Source organism: Asterias rubens, chromosome 5 (genome assembly GCF_902459465.1).
Source record: "Asterias rubens chromosome 5, eAstRub1.3, whole genome shotgun sequence".
Lineage (NCBI taxonomy): Eukaryota > Metazoa > Echinodermata > Asteroidea > Forcipulatida > Asteriidae > Asterias > Asterias rubens.
Genome location: NC_047066.1, coordinates 182229 through 200393, shown reverse-complemented (window position 1 = coordinate 200393; position 18165 = coordinate 182229). Strand labels below are relative to the sequence as shown.

The 18165-nt window shown below is 35.4% G+C and overlaps 1 protein-coding gene across 4 annotated transcripts; it reads right to left on the bottom strand.

Moving 5' to 3' along the window:
* Window positions 1-2189: 2189 nt before the first annotated feature.
* Window positions 2190-17432, bottom strand: LOC117290016 (polymerase delta-interacting protein 2-like). Of its 4 annotated transcripts, none has more exons than XM_033771236.1 (11): window positions 17306-17432; window positions 13882-13945; window positions 12243-12340; window positions 10799-10913; window positions 10406-10475; window positions 8362-8469; window positions 5615-5751; window positions 5318-5344; window positions 4687-4812; window positions 3400-3479; window positions 2190-2562 (listed from the first exon to the last, which is right to left on the bottom strand). In XM_033771236.1, the coding sequence occupies exons 1-11, from the start codon at window positions 17413-17415 to the stop codon at window positions 2448-2450; spliced, it is 1050 nt and encodes a 349-aa protein (XP_033627127.1). In that variant the 5' UTR covers window positions 17416-17432; the 3' UTR covers window positions 2190-2447. The 4 variants fall into 4 exon arrangements, with proteins under 4 accessions (XP_033627127.1, XP_033627128.1, XP_033627130.1 ...); XM_033771237.1 differs by having other exon boundaries at window positions 10406-10466; XM_033771239.1 differs by lacking the exon at window positions 8362-8469.
* Window positions 17433-18165: the final 733 nt, after the last annotated feature.

Here is an 18165-nt window from a genome sequence, read left to right as displayed (position 1 = left end):
ACGGTAGTGGGGCACTCGGGTGCACCGTTAACACGTGTTACATGTCTGCTGCCACCAAACATCTTCCATAAGGTTACTATAGAATGAAAATCATTGTAACATGTAGAAGTAATTATTTACAATCTTTCTGAATATAATTTGTATCTTAGCATAATAATGTATATGTATTGATTTAAGTACCCATGTAAGAATATCAGTGTAAAGAAAACAAAAAATTAAATTATATTTTTCTAAACATATCTGCATCCGTTTTTATTTTAATTCTTTCCTGTTACTCAGGACAATTTATTTTGTGTGTATTTATTTAAGTTAAATTATAAAAGCTTCATGTACATCTCGAAGAATAACAATCCTATTTCTGATCATATTCTTAAAATCCCACAATAAAGCTTTAGTATACCAATCCATAAAACATTTACCACCAAATGAAATATAAACCAAAATAACTTGAGCTAAAATCGCAATGAAAAGTAAAATTGTACTCTGAGAATGCACTTGCTTGATGGAGCTGGGAACCAGTAGAATTTTGGTGAAGTAAGGAAACCAATTATGGCAAGCACACTTTGTTCAATGTGTACCCTTGACAGATCTTTGAATTTGTTGACCAAAACCTTCCAGATGTTACATCCTAGAAGGGTTTACAGACTCTGTGAATCACATGCAAGACATACAAATGTGGACAATATATATTCCTCCCTTTGGTCATTACTTTACATTCTGTCAAGATTAATTTGAAGGATCAAGGAGATTTGGGAGAAATCCTGATGCCAGGAATTATCCAGAGTAATTGATTGTCTGACATGTACAGAAACATTATTCAAACAAAATAAAATGTTTTATTTTGTATTAAAAAAGAGTATTTTTGATAAAAGCAATGAAACAAAAACAATAAAATGATTTGGATATCTTAGAAGATATTTGTTTAGGAGGCCTTACTTGTAAGGGATGGTATTATTAGAATTACTGTTCTCTTTTTAAAAAAGTAAACCAATGTATTAAAGGGGGCTCTAAACTCAAAATGAATTTCCCCATGAACTCATATTCTATTATTTCATGTCTTTATGATAGAGGAAACAAAATTACAAGACACTATTCATGAGACATAAATTGTACTAAAATGCTGCATCTTGTTATCAGAAATTTAAAGGGAAGTCTCCATACTGGAGGATTTAGACATACCCGACTCCAAAATATCTCTTTAAATTCTTTTAAAATTATTTATTTCCTTATGTAAAACCAAAACTTAAGAATGATTCAGAAGCTGCCAGGGGATAAAGACTCTTCTTGATCCCTTCAATCACCAGGGATTAACAGAAATCTTCATACATAAATGTACAGTTACCATCAAAACTCAAAACAAGCTGTTAGTGGTGTGTTGGTCTGGCATACCCTCTGAGGACATTTTTCAATAGGGACAACAGGTCCTCACTATTCGGTTCTTTATTTTCATGTGATCTTTGAGTCATTTTGTGCACAAAACCAATAGCGATTGCTTCAATACAGGAACATCAGAAAGTACAATATTGTCCTCTATCATAATGGTCAAACACGACTGCAAGTGGGTGGGGGTGCGTGTGTGTGTGTGGGAAGGTATACACATTCAAACCAGGAACCTACAACTAAAGAGACAACAGGATTCCAGTTGGGTGCCACAGTTTGAAAAAATGTACAAAACCAATGGGAGCTGTTGCCAAAAAAGTATAAACAAAAGAGGGATTAGATCTTGTGGTATAGCACTCAACTTCCCTAATGGGGTAATATGAGTAGGATACACCATCAGCTCCACAATGGCTGGTGTTACACACGGTTGTTTGTAATTGTGTTTAAGTTGATCTTAATTAAACTGCAATGTTATAGAATAAACAAACTACATGTAACTGGTTAATTTACTGAATGTAAGTTGACTGTGAACCAGTCGCACACAATGTTAATTGCATAGTGTTGTGGCTGGTTGCCTGTTTCCACAATGCAAGTAAATCTGCTTCTTTATATTCAGCAAATTATGCGTGGTGTATAAACTCCATAAACACACAGTTCATTAGAATTATTGGCTGATGAAGAAGGCCAGATACCAGTCATGAACTCACACATTACATAGCATTTTGGCCGGTAACCTGTTTGTTGGTGTTAAACTTTTGTCATAAACAAACTTGGAACCGACCAGAGCCCAATTTCATAAAGCCTGCAAGCATAAAACATTGCTAAGCGCAGAAAAATCTTGACTAACCGAAACTGATTAGCTGGTTACATTGTTTCGACTGGACCCCACTCATGCTTGGCTCAGCATAAAAGTTTGCTAAGCAGTATTTGCTTAACAGCTTTAAGAAATTGGGCCCCAGATCTAGCATCATATCTTTATCCAAACATCAATCGGTAATCGGTGAATCTTGAGCAGTTTGTTGGGAAGGAGGTTATGAGGAAGGAGGATGTGACAATGTTTGAGGCTCTTATCCAAAGAATCCATGAGGGTTCGGCTGGTCATCTTGCTTACTCTCCAATGTGAAAGGTGGAATCCTACAGTCAAATGTTTGACCATTGCTCTTCTCTATTCTGAATGTTCCCCTGTTGGTTAAATAAAGAGAACTTTAGTGAGGAGTCGACAATCAGTTTCCTATACTCCATGATAATTATTTAGATATGAACAAACTACAGAGATTATTCAAAGTCAACAATAAGCTTGCTGTCCTGAACTAATACGACTTCTCTACAAAAGATTTTAAAAACATAAAAAAATGGGGACCAAAAATTGTCTTTGAAGAACCCTCTGTAAATTCCCTTTAACCCTACCACCATTCTACTGCAGAGGTGAAACAACTGGGCACTTGTTTGTACTATAGAGCTGTCTACATTTATTTGGGCAGAGTGCATCTAAAACCACAATGGATGACATTGATTGGTCAGACATTAGGAGGGTTGACTGTATCCTGTGTAGATGCATTCCCAAAAAGATATGATATAACAGGCTGATATAGTGCATCTTTCATTCACAACCACGGTGGATAACAAGTTTACTATTTAGTATTTATAGTTACTTCTTACAGTGGATAGAATTGAATGGTCAGACAGTAGGAGGGTTGAATGTGTACTGTGTAGTGTGTAGATGCATTCCCAAAAAGATATGATATTACAGGCTGATATAGTGCATCTTTCATTCACAACTACAGTGGATAACAACGTTACTATTTAGTTTTTATAGTTACTTCTAACAGTGGATAACATTGAATGGTCAGACAGTAGGAGGATTGACTGTGTACATATCCTACATGATACCATATTGCAGGCTGGCATAGTGGATTACATTGATTGGTAAGACAGAAGAAGGGTTAACTGAGTACTGTGTAGCAATGTGTTCAGACAATAGGAAGATAAATGACAGATAGAATCAATATTCTGATTTACCACATATGGCCACTTGGGGCTTGCAGTGAAACATGACTGCTGTACTGAAAAGCCGGTTGTTCCTTCGATAAGATGGGCTCCTGTTAAAAACAAAGTCACATGTCTATGATAATGTAGCCATTATCTGTGTGTAGTTCCCTGTGTCCAGTTGCAGTTAGGATACTGATACTCATTAACACCAAAACAGGATCAGGCTTATAGTCATAGCTGTAACAGCCATAGCTGTAACAGCCACAGCTGGAACAGCCACATTTGTAACAACCATAGCTGTAACAGCCATAGCTGTAACAGCCATAGCTGTAACAACCATAGCTGTAACAACCATAGCTGTAACAGCCATAGCTGTAACAACCATAGCTGTAACAACCATAGCTGTAACAGCCGTAGCTGTAACAGCCCTAGCTGTAACAACCATAGCTGTAACAACCATAGCTGTAACAGCCACAGCAGTAACAACCACAGCTGTAACAACCATAGCTGTAACAGTCATAGCTGTAACAGCCACAGCAGTAACAACCACAGCTGTAACAACCATAGCTGTAACAGCCATAGCTGTAACAACCATAGCTGTAACAACCATAGCTGCAACAGTCTTAGCTGTAACAGTCATAGCTGTAACAGTCATAGCTGTAACAACCATAGCTGCAACAGTCATAGCTGTAACAGTCATAGCTGTAACAACCATAGCTGTAACAGCCACAGCTGTAACAGCCATAGCTAGAACAGCCAAAGCTGTATCAGCCAAAGCTGTAGCCAAAGTGGCTTGTATTCAGACGCAGACTAAGCCTGTATCAGAATTGGTGGTTTCGGCTAGGCTAAGGCTACGGCTGTGTTGCTAATAGTGTTGTAATAGATACCTGTATACTTCAATGCATGGAGATATACTTTGAACAGGGAGATAGATTTGAAGTGGGAAATAAGAAAGTGGATACACCAAGCAAAAAGATGATAAGCTAATGGCTGGAAACTGAAATAGAGATATCATTGATAACATTTGGTACATAACTCTAACCCTAACAGTGAAAAGGGGGTTCATTTGGCAATACATTGATACAACAACTTTCGTTTGATGACACAAACATTGACCCAACCCTTACCCCTAAAATCACAGACGTAAACATAAACTACATACTGTCCAATAACACCTCTTCCTCTAACTGTCTCTAGAGTTCCAGACAGACTGAATATTCTCCAGTGTCGTTCCCTTAGTTGGACTGTCTCTTCCCCAAGATTCTCCCAACCCTAACCCTAACCCTAACACCACAGACGTAAACATGAACTACATACCTGTCCAATAACACCTCTTCCTCTAACTGTCTCTAGAGTTCCAGATAGACTGAATATTCTCCAGTGTCGTTCCCTCAGTTGGACTGTCTCTTCCCCAAGATTCTCCAGCCTGATGCAGTATCTCCACTGATAAAATACAATCATAATTCAATCCGTAAAATCTGACACTTTTCATGAACTGTGTCAAATTTGCACAATGTGACAGAGGAGAAAAAGAATTAGCTATTGCAAACTGCTTGACACAAGCAGAATCTTTCTCTTACTTCGCCTTCGAGAAAGACTCTGCTAGGGTCAAAACATCAGGCCATTAACCTTTTTTGTTGCACTTTCTGTAAACAATACAATGTTCTTGATAAGAGTCTTTCACAAGTTAGGCACTAAGGCACCCACTTCTAGGGGTAATTTACTAGAATCCTTCCTCACTCCAACAAACCCAACATGATACGGTGACTCATCACCCAAACTGTTGCAATCTGATCAAGGTGGTATGCCAGATCCCATTTAAAGCATATTTAGTTTACTGGTGCATTCCTCAGTCCAACAGAAAAAGAAAAAAAATACTGTTAATGTTTGAAAGGGAAGGGATGGTTAGGTTTGAAAACTGAATATTTGGCTGAAGGTTTTAACTTACCCAGTACACACTTGAGTCTTGTGAAACCTACAAAGAAATATAATAAAATATTGACTTTAGGAATGCTAAGAGTAAGAGGCACCATACAAACAAAATCCAAACCAAACAAACACAAAAAATAAAACAAATTAAAAAAAATAAACAAACATACACACAAAACACACCTTAATCACACCTTTTTGATTAAATATAATTTTAAATATTGAATATAAAATGACAAGTAGAAATGTAAATAAAACGCAACACAAACAGCAACAATAATTTGCAGATACCTGTTTTAACTGAATTGAGACTAACCCTTGCACCCATATAGAATGGGATAACAGTAACTCTAACATTCTCTGTTGTTTCTCTATGAACATCTGATAACTCTAACCATGGATGATTCTTCTCTTGCCACGCCTTCAATGTGTCCTTAGCTACAAAGTTAGGATCTATTCAAAGTAAAAACAGCATCAAGAAAAACGGTAATATTTAAGGAGGGTCTGTGTATTAGTGCATGGGTAGGTTTGCAACAAGTGCAGAATGTGATTTATATGCTACATGTAGGCTACATATCTATTTTGATACAAAGCTATAGAGCTGGGTGTCGGGTAAAAACACCAAACTAATTTGTTCAGTATAAAATACAAGTGTGTCTTTTAAACTACAATCTTTTTCCATATTCAAATAGTAAGATAAGTGCTGAAGCAATGCTACAAAGTTGTCCATACCAAGAAACTTATATACTTAAAAGACATACAGTACAGGGATGCCGGTGCTCAAGAGCCAGAACAATGCACTATACGCTGCATTGACATTCTTTTATGATATGCCTTAAAAACCAAAAACATTTTTTTCCCGGAGCAATGGATTTATTGTGGAAAAATATGAAAAAGCTGGAATTCTAGCAAGTGCCAACAAACTGGCATCATTGGCCATTAGTCTCCAAAAAAAAGGATTTACGTAACTCACTACAGTATCTGACACTAAACAAAAGTTCATTTAGCTTCATTTTAGTTAAAAAGTTCATTTAGCTTCATTTTAGTTAAAAAGTTCATTTAGCTTCATTTAAGTTAAAAAGTTCATTTAGCTTCATTTAAGTTAAAAAGTTCATTTAGCTTCATTTAAGTTAAAAAGTTCATTTAGCTTCATTTAAGTTAAAAAGTTCATTTAGCTTCATTTAAGTTAAAAAGTTCATTTAGCTTCATTTTAGTTAAAAAGTTCATTTAGCTTCATTTAAGTTAAAAAGTTCATTTAGCTTCATTTAAGTTAAAAAGTTCATTTAGCTTCATTTTAGTTAAAAAGTTCATTTAGCTTCATTTTAGTTAAAAAGTTCATTTAGCTTCATTTTAGTTAAAAAGTTCATTTAGCTTCATTTAAGTTAAAAAGTTCATTTAGCTTCATTTAAGTTAAAAAGTTCATTTAGCTTCATTTTAGTTAAAAAGTTCATTTAGCTTCATTTAAGTTAAAAAGTTCATTTAGCTTCATTTAAGTTAAAAAGTTCATTTAGCTTCATTTAAGTTAAAAAGTTCATTTAGCTTCATTTAAGTTAAAAAGTTCATTTAGCTTCATTTAAGTTAAAAAGTTCATTTAGCTTCATTTAAGTTAAAAAGTTCATTTAGCTTCATTTAAGTTAAAAAGTTCATTTAGCTTCATTTAAGTTAAAAAGTTCATTTAGCTTCATTTAAGTTAAAAAGTTCATTTAGCTTCATTTAAGTTAAAAAGTTCATTTAGCTTCATTTAAGTTAAAAAGTTCATTTAGCTTCATTTTAGTTAAAAAGTTCATTTAGCTTCATTTTAGTTAAAAAGTTCATTTAGCTTCATTTAAGTTAAAAAGTTCATTTAGCTTCATTTAAGTTAAAAAGTTCATTTAGCTTCATTTAAGTTAAAAAGTTCATTTAGCTTCATTTAAGTTAAAAAGTTCATTTAGCTTCATTTAAGTTAAAAAGTTCATTTAGCTTCATTTAAGTTAAAAAGTTCATTTAGCTTCATTTTAGTTAAAAAGTTCATTTAGCTTCATTTAAGTTAAAAAGTTCATTTAGCTTCATTTTAGTTAAAAAGTTCATTTAGCTTCATTTAAGTTAAAAAGTTCATTTAGCTTCATTTTAGTTAAAAAGTTCATTTAGCTTCATTTAAGTTAAAAAGTTCATTTAGCTTCATTTAAGTTAAAAAGTTCATTTAGCTTCATTTTAGTTAAAAAGTTCATTTAGCTTCATTTAAGTTAAAAAGTTCATTTAGCTTCATTTTAGTTAAAAAGTTCATTTAGCTTCATTTAAGTTAAAAAGTTCATTTAGCTTCATTTAAGTTAAAAAGTTCAGTTAGCTTCATTTAAGTTAAAAAGTTCATTTAGCTTCATTTAAGTTAAAAAGTTCATTTAGCTTCATTTAAGTTAAAAAGTTCATTTAGCTTCATTTAAGTTAAAAAGTTCATTTAGCTTCATTTAAGTTAAAAAGTTCATTTAGCTTCATTTTAGTTAAAAAGTTCATTTAGCTTCATTTAAGTTAAAAAGTTCATTTAGCTTCATTTTAGTTAAAAAGTTCATTTAGCTTCATTTAAGTTAAAAAGTTCATTTAGCTTCATTTTAGTTAAAAAGTTCATTTAGCTTCATTTAAGTTAAAAAGTTCATTTAGCTTCATTTTAGTTAAAAAGTTCATTTAGCTTCATTTTAGTTAAAAAGTTCATTTAGCTTCATTTAAGTTAAAAAGTTCATTTAGCTTCATTTTAGTTAAAAAGTTCATTTAGCTTCATTTTAGTTAAAAAGTTCATTTAGCTTCATTTTAGTTAAAAAGTTCATTTAGCTTCATTTTAGTTAAAAAGTTCATTTAGCTTCATTTTAGTTAAAAAGTTCATTTTGCTTCATTTAAGTTAAAAAGTTCATTTTGCTTCATTTTAGTTAAAAAGTTCATTTAGCTTCATTTTAGTTAAAAAGTTCATTTTGCTTCATTTAAGTTAAAAAGTTCATTTTGCTTCATTTTAGTTAAAAAGTTCATTTAGCTTCATTTTAGTTAAAAAGTTCATTTTGCTTCATTTAAGTTAAAAAGTTCCAACAAGCAGGTACTAACCTAGGCCTGAATTCTGTTCTAAGAACTTATCAAAGAGTTCATGTTGGATTGGATTCTTCTCTGTTGTTGAATATGGAAGGATGTCTTCATGAGCGACATAGTCTAAACCTTCAAGGAGGAAAAATAAAAACAGTTTGAATGAAAACAGAACTAAGATGAATCCCTTATTAGAAGGATGTCTTCATGAGCAACATAGTCTAAACCTTCAAGGAGGAAAAATAAAAACAGTTTGAATAAAAACAGAACTAAGATGAATCCCTTATTGGAAGGATGTCTTCATGAGCAACATAGTCTAAACCTTCAAGGAAAAAAAATTAAAATGGTTTGAATAAAACCGAACTAAGATGAATCCCTTATTGGAAGGATGTCTTCATGAGCGACATAGTCTAAACTTCAAGGAGGAAAAATAAAAATGGTTTGAATGAGAACCAAACTAAGATGAATCCCTTTTTGGAAGGATGTCTTTATGAGTGACATAGTCTAAACCTTCAAAGAGGACAAATAACACCAGTTTGAATGAGAACCGAATGAAGTCGAGTTCCTTATTAGAGATTAACAGGCAGCCTGAGGATGTCAACACTGAGACTACAAGCATGCTCAATACAAAAAAGGTTCGGTAACAAACAACAAAGGACCCTTTCATGGGGGACTCCATGAATTTCCATTCTGTTGTATTGGGCTTTCTTTTCTTGTACTATTGCGTTTTTCTTTTCTTGTGATATTTCTTTAGTTTAATCCATCTAACCCATCCATTTCAAACCAATCCAAATGTTGAACTGATGTGAACATGTAATTCTGTTAGGCCACGCTATGCATGATACAATAGATTAAACAGAAAATATAATCCTTGGTTTTACAAATTCAGTAATTTTATTGGTTGAGTTTTCTGTGCATGCCCAAATGAACCACTGTTTACAGCTGGTCCTTATTATGCAATACGGAAGTATCGTGGCCGAGCGGTTAAGAGCACCGAATTCAAACTCTGGTGTTTCTGATCAGCAGAGTGTGGGTTCATATCCCCAGCCGTGACATTTGTGTCCTTAAGCAAGACACTTTACCATTGCTTCGTCCTTCGGATGGGACGTAAAGCCGTTGGTCCAATGTGTTGTGTAACGCATGTAAAAGAACCCAGTGCACTTATCAAAAAGAGAAGGGGTTAGCACCTTGTAAACCCTTATAAGTGCTACATAATTGGGTCTCAGAATTCACCACTGTAATAACCTATAAGACTTTGCGCTATATAAGACTTTGATATTATTATTATTATTATTACCAAGCCAAAAAGCAAGAAGAGTTACATTGCTGGGGAACATGATGTGGTATCATAAACATTTCTCAAAGTGCGACACCAGGTTGTATGACGCAAACACTCTTTGGTTTATATTTCTCATCGTACAAAGCTTGGAATCAATCTCAGTGGCTACCCACTAGGGAAATGTGCATGCTAAAAAAAAAAAACTTGCCACCGAATTAAGCAGAGACATGCTGCAAAGAATAATTGACCAAAAGTTATCATGCTTACAAATTAGTAAAAAAAGCTCCCCATGGATAGCAAAGATTACATTAAATTGCTTGTTTCTTGGTTAGCAACAAACTACAGGCTGCGCTTACAAAGTTTAGCTTAAAATAACTGGCAACAATATTGATGTCTAGATTTTCTTGTTATAATTCTTGTTTATTGATAATATTTCAAATTAGTTTTAAAGAGAGAACAAGTCCTGGCATAACAGCTGATTTGTACCTCACTATGGAGATTAATGGCATTAGAAATCAAACACCATGTGTATCATCCTAAGCTTACCCCTCACTATAAACCATACTACATTATCACTTGTAAGATTATTAATAAACCAGACAACTTCTAGACTTTTGCTACATCAATGCCCCACCATTATCAACTTTCTTATCTCAGAAGTGAATGATTAGCATACAAAATAAGATAAAATTATTACGGCAGTTGGACACTTTTTACCAACAGAAAACATATTGAACAGTTGGATGATAGGAAAGTTACATGCAAGGAGAAAAGGACAAACCCACATACCTGGGATCGCATACAGAGACCTATTGTTGTCTTGATTACCAAGGAACGTAACAGCCTCCGTCTGTGCACGCTTAATAGAAAGGAGAGTAAAAAGTACAAGAAACAAATAAAAGATGTTCAACAATTGAACTGGTGTAAAAAATATTAAATAAATGGATCCAAACAGAAAACTTAATACCATTAGCGATATCCCGATCCCAGTCAGAGATAGGGATATGCTAATCCAATAGGTATTATCAAGATTCAAAACCCATTCATCAATAGAATGACTGGAGGGTTCCAAATCCAACTCAGTGATTGTGAAGTTACTCATTTATAATCAAACCAAACTCTATACTTCCCCTCTCAAGACCCGATATATGTGACTGGAAAGTCCAGTTGTTGTTAACTCACAATGAATGGACAATCTCTGCTATCAATCAGGACCTGGTAGTAAATGTGTGTCTTTCCTTTGACTTCTTTGTTGTCTGTGTGTACGTGCTCTCCAGTTTCTGCAGTTAAGGGTGGGCTGTCAAGAAGCAAATTTAAAGGTAAACTGTCTTGTTCATGGGATAAATTTAAAATCAAGTTAAAACCACAAGGGCTGTCAATCAGGACCTGGGGTCGATTTCACAAAGAGTCAGGACTAGTCCTAACTTAGGAGTCAGGACTAGTCCTAGAAGATATACAAATTGCATGGATAGTCCTAAGTTAGGACGAGTAACTGGTCCTAACTCGAGATAAGACTAGTCCTAACTCTTTGTGAAATCCACCCCTGGTAGTAGACGTGTGTCTCTCCTTTGACTTCTTTGTTGTCTGTGTGTACGTGCTCTCCAGTTTTTGCAGTTAGGGGTGGGCTGTCAATAAACAAAGGTAAATTGTCTTGTTCATTGGATAAATTTAAACTCAAGTCAAAACCACAATGGAAACTGAATTGGTAACCTTTAAATATATTTGGAAAGAGCAAAGACAAATTGACTACTTAGACTGTTTAAAGCGGGATTTGAACCAATGACCTCGGGTTAAATTACAATCTTCACACACAGGTAAGCAGTATTACACACTTTCAGTTTCTCTATTGGGAAAGAACAAAGACAAATTGACTATTTAGACTGTTTAAAGCGGGATTTGAACCAGTGACCTCGGGTTAATTTACAATCTTGCCACACAGGTAAGCAGTATTACACACTTTCAGTTTCTCTATTGGGAAAGAACAAAGACAAATTGACTATTTAGACTGTTTAAAGCGGGATTTGAACCAGTGACCTCGGGTTAATTTACAATCTTGCCACACAGGTAAGCAGTAGTACACACTTTCAGTTACTCTTCCTGTTGGTCACATTCCTTGCTGCCTATGATCTTTACCATTTCAATCATATAATCATTTCTTCTTTATTCATTCCTCTTTCTTCCATCCTACCATCATCCATCCGTTGCTATGCGTCACCTTAATTGGCCTCTTTACGTTACAAAGTCTATTGTCTAAGCTGCCCTGCTCTGGCATGCTTCCATAGAAACTTCACATTTCTGTCCTTTATTGAAGACAGTTACCCTGTCCATGTAGGAATAAAGGTCCATGTAGGAATGAAATTCCAGGTTTAACACTCTCTCCCCAATACCTATTGAAATCCTTCAGGCTAGGACAACCAAACATCCAAAGCAATGAACTCGGTTAAAACTTTCATGGTTCTATACACAGTTACATGTACATCAACTTAGACAAAATCTGGGGAAGCGTTTTGAGTCATAAGGTTTACGTTTCATCAAACAAAATCCAGGGAAATATGAAAGTCCTTATCACACAAGTCAAAAATCAACCCTTTCCCAATCCTTTCCTTCAGGTCACAACAACACTTACCTTGCTTGCTTATTCCCTGCTACATCTCGGTCATATAATCTTGCTAACCATGGGAACAGTAAGATACCTCGGTAACCAAATATTCTATGGAGAAATAGCTGAAATAACATACAATAATATTACTTTATATTTAAACTCACTATCCCAATTTATGCAAACAAGTGTCTGTTGTTAAGGAGGAATACAACTTAACTAAAAGTAGTTTAACCGGCACAAGCATTTTGTCAAATATTGTGATATTGGGCAGAAAAAGGAGCTCTGTGAAGATGAACAGAATTTCAGCAAATACTGTAATAATACTACATGTTGATGTAGTACATAATGGTACTTCTATTCCTTCAAAAGCAGCTCTTCTCATGAAACAACCTCTTAAAGGCAGTGGACACTATTGGTAATTACTCAAAATAATTATTAGCATAAAACCTTACTTGGTGACGAGTAATGGGGAGAGGTTGATAGTATAAAACATTGTGAGAAACGGCTCCCTCTGAAGTGACATAGTTTTCGAGAAAGAAGTAATTTTCCACGAATTTGATTTCGAGACCTCAAGTTTAGAATTTGAGGTCTCGAAATCAATAATCTAAACGCACACAACTTAGTGTGACAAGGGTGTTTTTTCTTTCATTATTATCTCGCAACTCGGACGACCAATTGAGCTCAAATTTTCACAGGTTTGTTATGTTATGCATATGTTGAGATACACCAAGTAAGAAGACTGGTCTTTGACAATTACCAATAGTGTACACTGTCTTTAAAAGAAAAGCTGCTTCGGTTATTATTATTCCTTTTCCAGAATAATCCCTCTTTGAACATAGTTCTGCTTTGCCAGGTGCCGTAATCCAAATATGAGATATTGTTTGTGTGCGAGTTGATATACAATAACCAAGGGTTATAATGTACCACTTTATCGAATTCTGCATGGAGAGCAATATCCCAAGAAGACTTGCCCCGTAATGCAGGGTTGCCCTTAACTCTTTTTTTTCAACTGGCCAGCAGGACCAGTTGGCTTGATTTTTGACTGGTCCGTCAATTAAAAAAGAAATTAATACTAATGAATACCAATTGGTACATTATCTGGATTTCGATCGTCGCTATTTCAATTATTAGTTGCGTTGACGTAACCCTTGTCACCGTCAGGAGTCCGAAGAAAGTTACATTATCGCAACTATGTTTCAATATGAATTGCAACATCAAGTTAACCGTATTGAAAGCCATACTTTATTATGTGTACCAAGTTATTGAATTCAGAAGGGGGATTCATTAATTTGAGTGCCTTTTGTCTTTTAAAAAACAATAATAATTTTAGCAACATTGAAAATATAGTATTATCTTTAGGTATTTTTTTAAGTCGATGGTAAATTGTAAGCGCTCGACATAATCAAGGCTTCTCAGATTTTGTATTCCTATTAGGGATTTTGTTTCCTCTTTGGACATATTCACTCCCGATTTTCAGCGATATCTCAAAAACACAACCAGCTTTTGAAATTAAGTTTCCAGATGTTATTTTTAATGTGTACATCTACATTTATATCTAGGATTAAAATCATCAAACTGTTAAAAAATGAAAGGTAGACTTTGCCTTTTAAAATACTTCACCGCTTTAATCACCTTCAAAGTAAACAAGTTTGTTTGAATTTACCTGTCCAGTGACGTACTTTCCTTGCTGCTTTGGGGATTCAAGTCGACCAACTGTCAACAATTTTCTGAAAATAATGACAACAAAAACAGGCTATCAATCTTAAACTTCTATCATCTATCCATCCACATAAAGTTCTTTTTAATAGTTTCAATTGTAAATTGAAAAAAAAAAACATGTGACGTGTCGTTTATTCAGTCAACAAAATGAAAAAAAGGCAAAGTTACTAACTTGTTCTGAGACAATATATAATAATATTTCTACTTTTTCACTTTTAGAGCGTTTCGACTTTACAGCCATACACAAGACTCCAAGAGAAAAAACTAATGAGACAAGAAACATAAAATGACTTAAGTACTGTGCTCTTCACAAAAATGAGCTACGGTTTTTGTTGGGTTCCATTAACCATCATATATGACCACTTGGAAATAATGATTGCTACATACAACTGAGTTGGTACCAGACTAGGCTTTTGAAACCACTTAACAATATTGGTACAATCAATTGCTACACAATTGAAGGAACAGGTCTGACTAGTTTGAGAAAGCGTGCATGCTTTGAAAACGAGCAGGTTGTCAAGATTGTTTGTTTTTTAAAGGCAGTGGACACTAGTAGTAATTACTCAAAATAATTATTGGCATAAAACCTTACTTGGTAACAAGTAAGGCCAAATAAAAAAAATAAAAACAGTTGATCGTCTGGATTTTTCAAAAAAGAGGAAGGATGAGGGCCTTTTTATTTTTTCCAAGATGGCCGCTTAGTATTTCAAATCAAACAGGCCACAAATTCTTTAGTTTGAAACACCGCAAACTTATTTTATGTCTATTTGTTGCATGAGGACCCGTGTTAACAGGTTCAGATTATTACACTAAAAAGATTTGCTGGTATCTGGTAGGCAGTCACTAATGTTGTTTTATGAAACAGACGATTACACATGTTTGAGAGCATAGCGTTAGATTTTTTTACAAAAATCGAAAAAATAAAAAAGTATAAAAAAAAGGATGCGGCCCCAGAAAAGGATTGCAGGCAGGTACGATCATATTTTTTATTTTTTTGCCTAATTGGGGCGAGGTTTATAGTATAAAACCTTGTGAGAAACGACTCCCTTTGATCTGAAGAGACGTAGTTTTCGAGAAAAGAGCAATCAAGCATCTGAAAGCACCTAACTTCGAGTGACAACTTGGGTGTTTTTACTTTCATTATAATCTCGCAACTTCAACGACAAATTGAGCCTACAGGTGTGTTATTTTTATACATATGTTGAGAAACATGACATCAAGTGAGAAGACTGGTCTTTGACAATTACCAATTGTGTCGAGCATGTCCAGTGTCTTTATTGAGTTCACACACTAACTATTACAAAAGTACTTTCCGTATCACCATCAGTACGTAACTCAGTCATGTCAGTAGTGATACACTGTATCGTGTATGTAAAGTTAAATCCTCAAATTCAAATGATTTTTTATTAGTTAGTGTGAACTTAATAAAGACACTGGACACTATTGGTAAATGTCAAAGACTAGTCTTCTCAATCTCACTTGATGTATCTCAACACAATAAAATAACACACCTGTGAAAACTTGATGTTGAGCTCAAAATTGGTCGTCGACTCGAAGTTATGAGATTTTTCCAAAAAGGGATGGATATCTAAATCAGATACTATATGATTTCATATCGAATGAAAAGTTACAGCGCCGTACGAAAACGTTTTTTTGTCAGTGATTCACTCACCTCCCACCATGCATGTTTTCACACAAAAACATATTATTTTTTTAAAGCCATCTCCGTCCGGGATCTACCTCGGTGGGAGGGTCGCACTAAATACCGAAAACTTAACTCACGACCCCTCATGACAACTTTAAATGCACTTTAACATACCATTTTAACATAAGTCAACCGTTAAATATATGCACAAGAGTCATACGCACCCAAATCACTTTCAAACTGTTGAAAAAGGTGTATTTTTAACGATAAAAAAAGTGTTAATTTAGTAACGAACTGAAATATCCGCCATGTTATCTTTCGACGTACTCGGACGATTTCGTTACACCGCAGGGGTGATGCAATATGTAAAATGATTATTTACCAATTTTTGTGCCTCTCATGGAGTTTTAAAAATATTTTATTTAAAGTTTTTTAAACCTCCCCTTTTAACTTCGAATTCCAGAGTGGCGGTTTAGTTACTTACAAGAAAGAAAAAGCTGCAGCTAAAACCAAAAAGAAAAAAATACAACTTGGCCCTCAGAAATTTCCCCTTGCCCCCTGCAGTGTAATAGAATTGTCCAAGTACGTCGAACGACAACACGACAACATGGGGAATATTTCCGTTCGTTACTAAATTTTTTTATCCCGAATTTAGTAACGAACGGAAATATCTGCCATGTTGTCTTTGGACGGTCTTGGACGATTCCATTACACCGCAGGGGTGGTGCAATATGCAAAACGATTATTTACCATTTTATGTGCCTCTCATGGAGTTTAAAAAATATTATATTTAAACTTCCCCTTTTAACTTCGAATTCCAGAGTGGCGGCTTAGTTACTAACAAGAGGAAAAAAAAAACACCAGCTAAAACCAAAAAGAAAAAAAATACAACTCAGCCCTCAGAAATTTCCCCTGCCCCCTGCAGTGTAATAATAGAATCGTCCAAGTACGTCGAACGACACTATGGCGAATATTGCCAATCGTTCCTAAATTCGGGGTAAAAAAACACATTTTTTACAGTTAAATTAAAAATACCATTTTTTCAACAGTTTGAAGATGATTTGGAAAAGTTTATGTATGGCGCCACAACTTTTTCATTTGATATGAAACAATATAGCATCTAATTTACCTCATTGAGATATCCTTTTTTGTAAAAATGAGTGAAAAAGTGGTGGCGCCGTACAGAAAGTTATCCGATGATTTAGATGCACATGACTCTTGTGCACATATTTAACGGTTGACTTATGTTCAAATGTTCTGTTAAAGTGCATTTAAAAAAACGTTGTCGTGAGTTGTCGTGAGGGGTCGTGAGTTGTCGGTATTTAGTGCGACCGAAAAACACATTTTTTACAGTTAAAAATACAATTTTTTCAAAAGTTTGAAGATGATTTAGATTCATATGACTCGGGTATGACTCTTGTGCACATATTTGACGATTGACTTATGTTCAAATGTTCTGTTAAAGTGCATTTATAAATTGTTGTCGTGAGGGGTCATGAGTTGTCGGTATTTAGTGCGGAAAAGTTTCCGTATGGCGCCACCACTTTTTCATTCGAAATAAAATAATATAGTATCTAATTTACCTGATTGATATATCCCTTTTTGTAAAAATTAGTGAAAAAGTGGTGGCGCCATACGGAAAGTTATCCGTTTCTGGTTCGGAAAATAACGAAAAACAGACTTTTCTTCCCCCAAGTATAATTTACTTTATTCTATTACTTACTTTGTAGCTAACTGTCTCCTATTTGCTAGTTTGTTTTGAGCAGAAACCATTAAAAAGGCACAATTTCTCTGAGATGCTTGCACAACAATTCTTCCTACGCAGGTCGCCATGTTTGATTATTTCACTTCTTGCGCCCTCTGTTGACGCAACACAAGATAAGAGTGAATGCTGGTCATCTCGACACCTGACAAGCTCGCCGTCAACAAAGTCGCCCCCTGCAAAGTCGCCCCTTACCCGGCTCGCCCCGGGTTGAAACAAAGTCGCCCCCTAGCAATGTCGCCCCATACAATGTCGCCCCCTAGCAAAGTCGCCCCCAGATGCTGTTCGGAAAATAATTAAGGCTACAATAATTAGGGTAAAAAAAAAAAGTTAAAACATTTTCAGAAATAAAAATTCCGTATGAAGTATTATGTGCTTGTGGAAGGTCTAACCCTAACCCTAACCCTAACCCTAACCCTAACCCTAACCCTAAGACTAACCCTAACCCTAACCCTAACCCTAACCCTTTGCTGGGGGCGACTTTGCTAGGGGGCGACATTGGCTGGGGGCGACATTGTCAGGGGCGACTTTGCTAGTGGGGGTGACATTGTTTGGGGGCGACATTGTCAGGGGGCGACTTTGTAACAACTTGGGGCGAGCCGGTTAGGGGGCGACTTTGCAGGGGGCGACTTTGTTGGTGGCGAGCTTTCTAGGTGGCGAGATGACCAGCCCCATAGAAGGAATGCTGGTCATCTCGCCACCTGACAAGCTCGCCCTCAACAAAGTCGCCCCCTGCAAAGTCGCCCCCTACCCAGCTCGCCCCGGGTTGAAACAAAGTCGCCCCCTAGCAATGTTCGCCCCCATACAATGTCGCCCCCTAG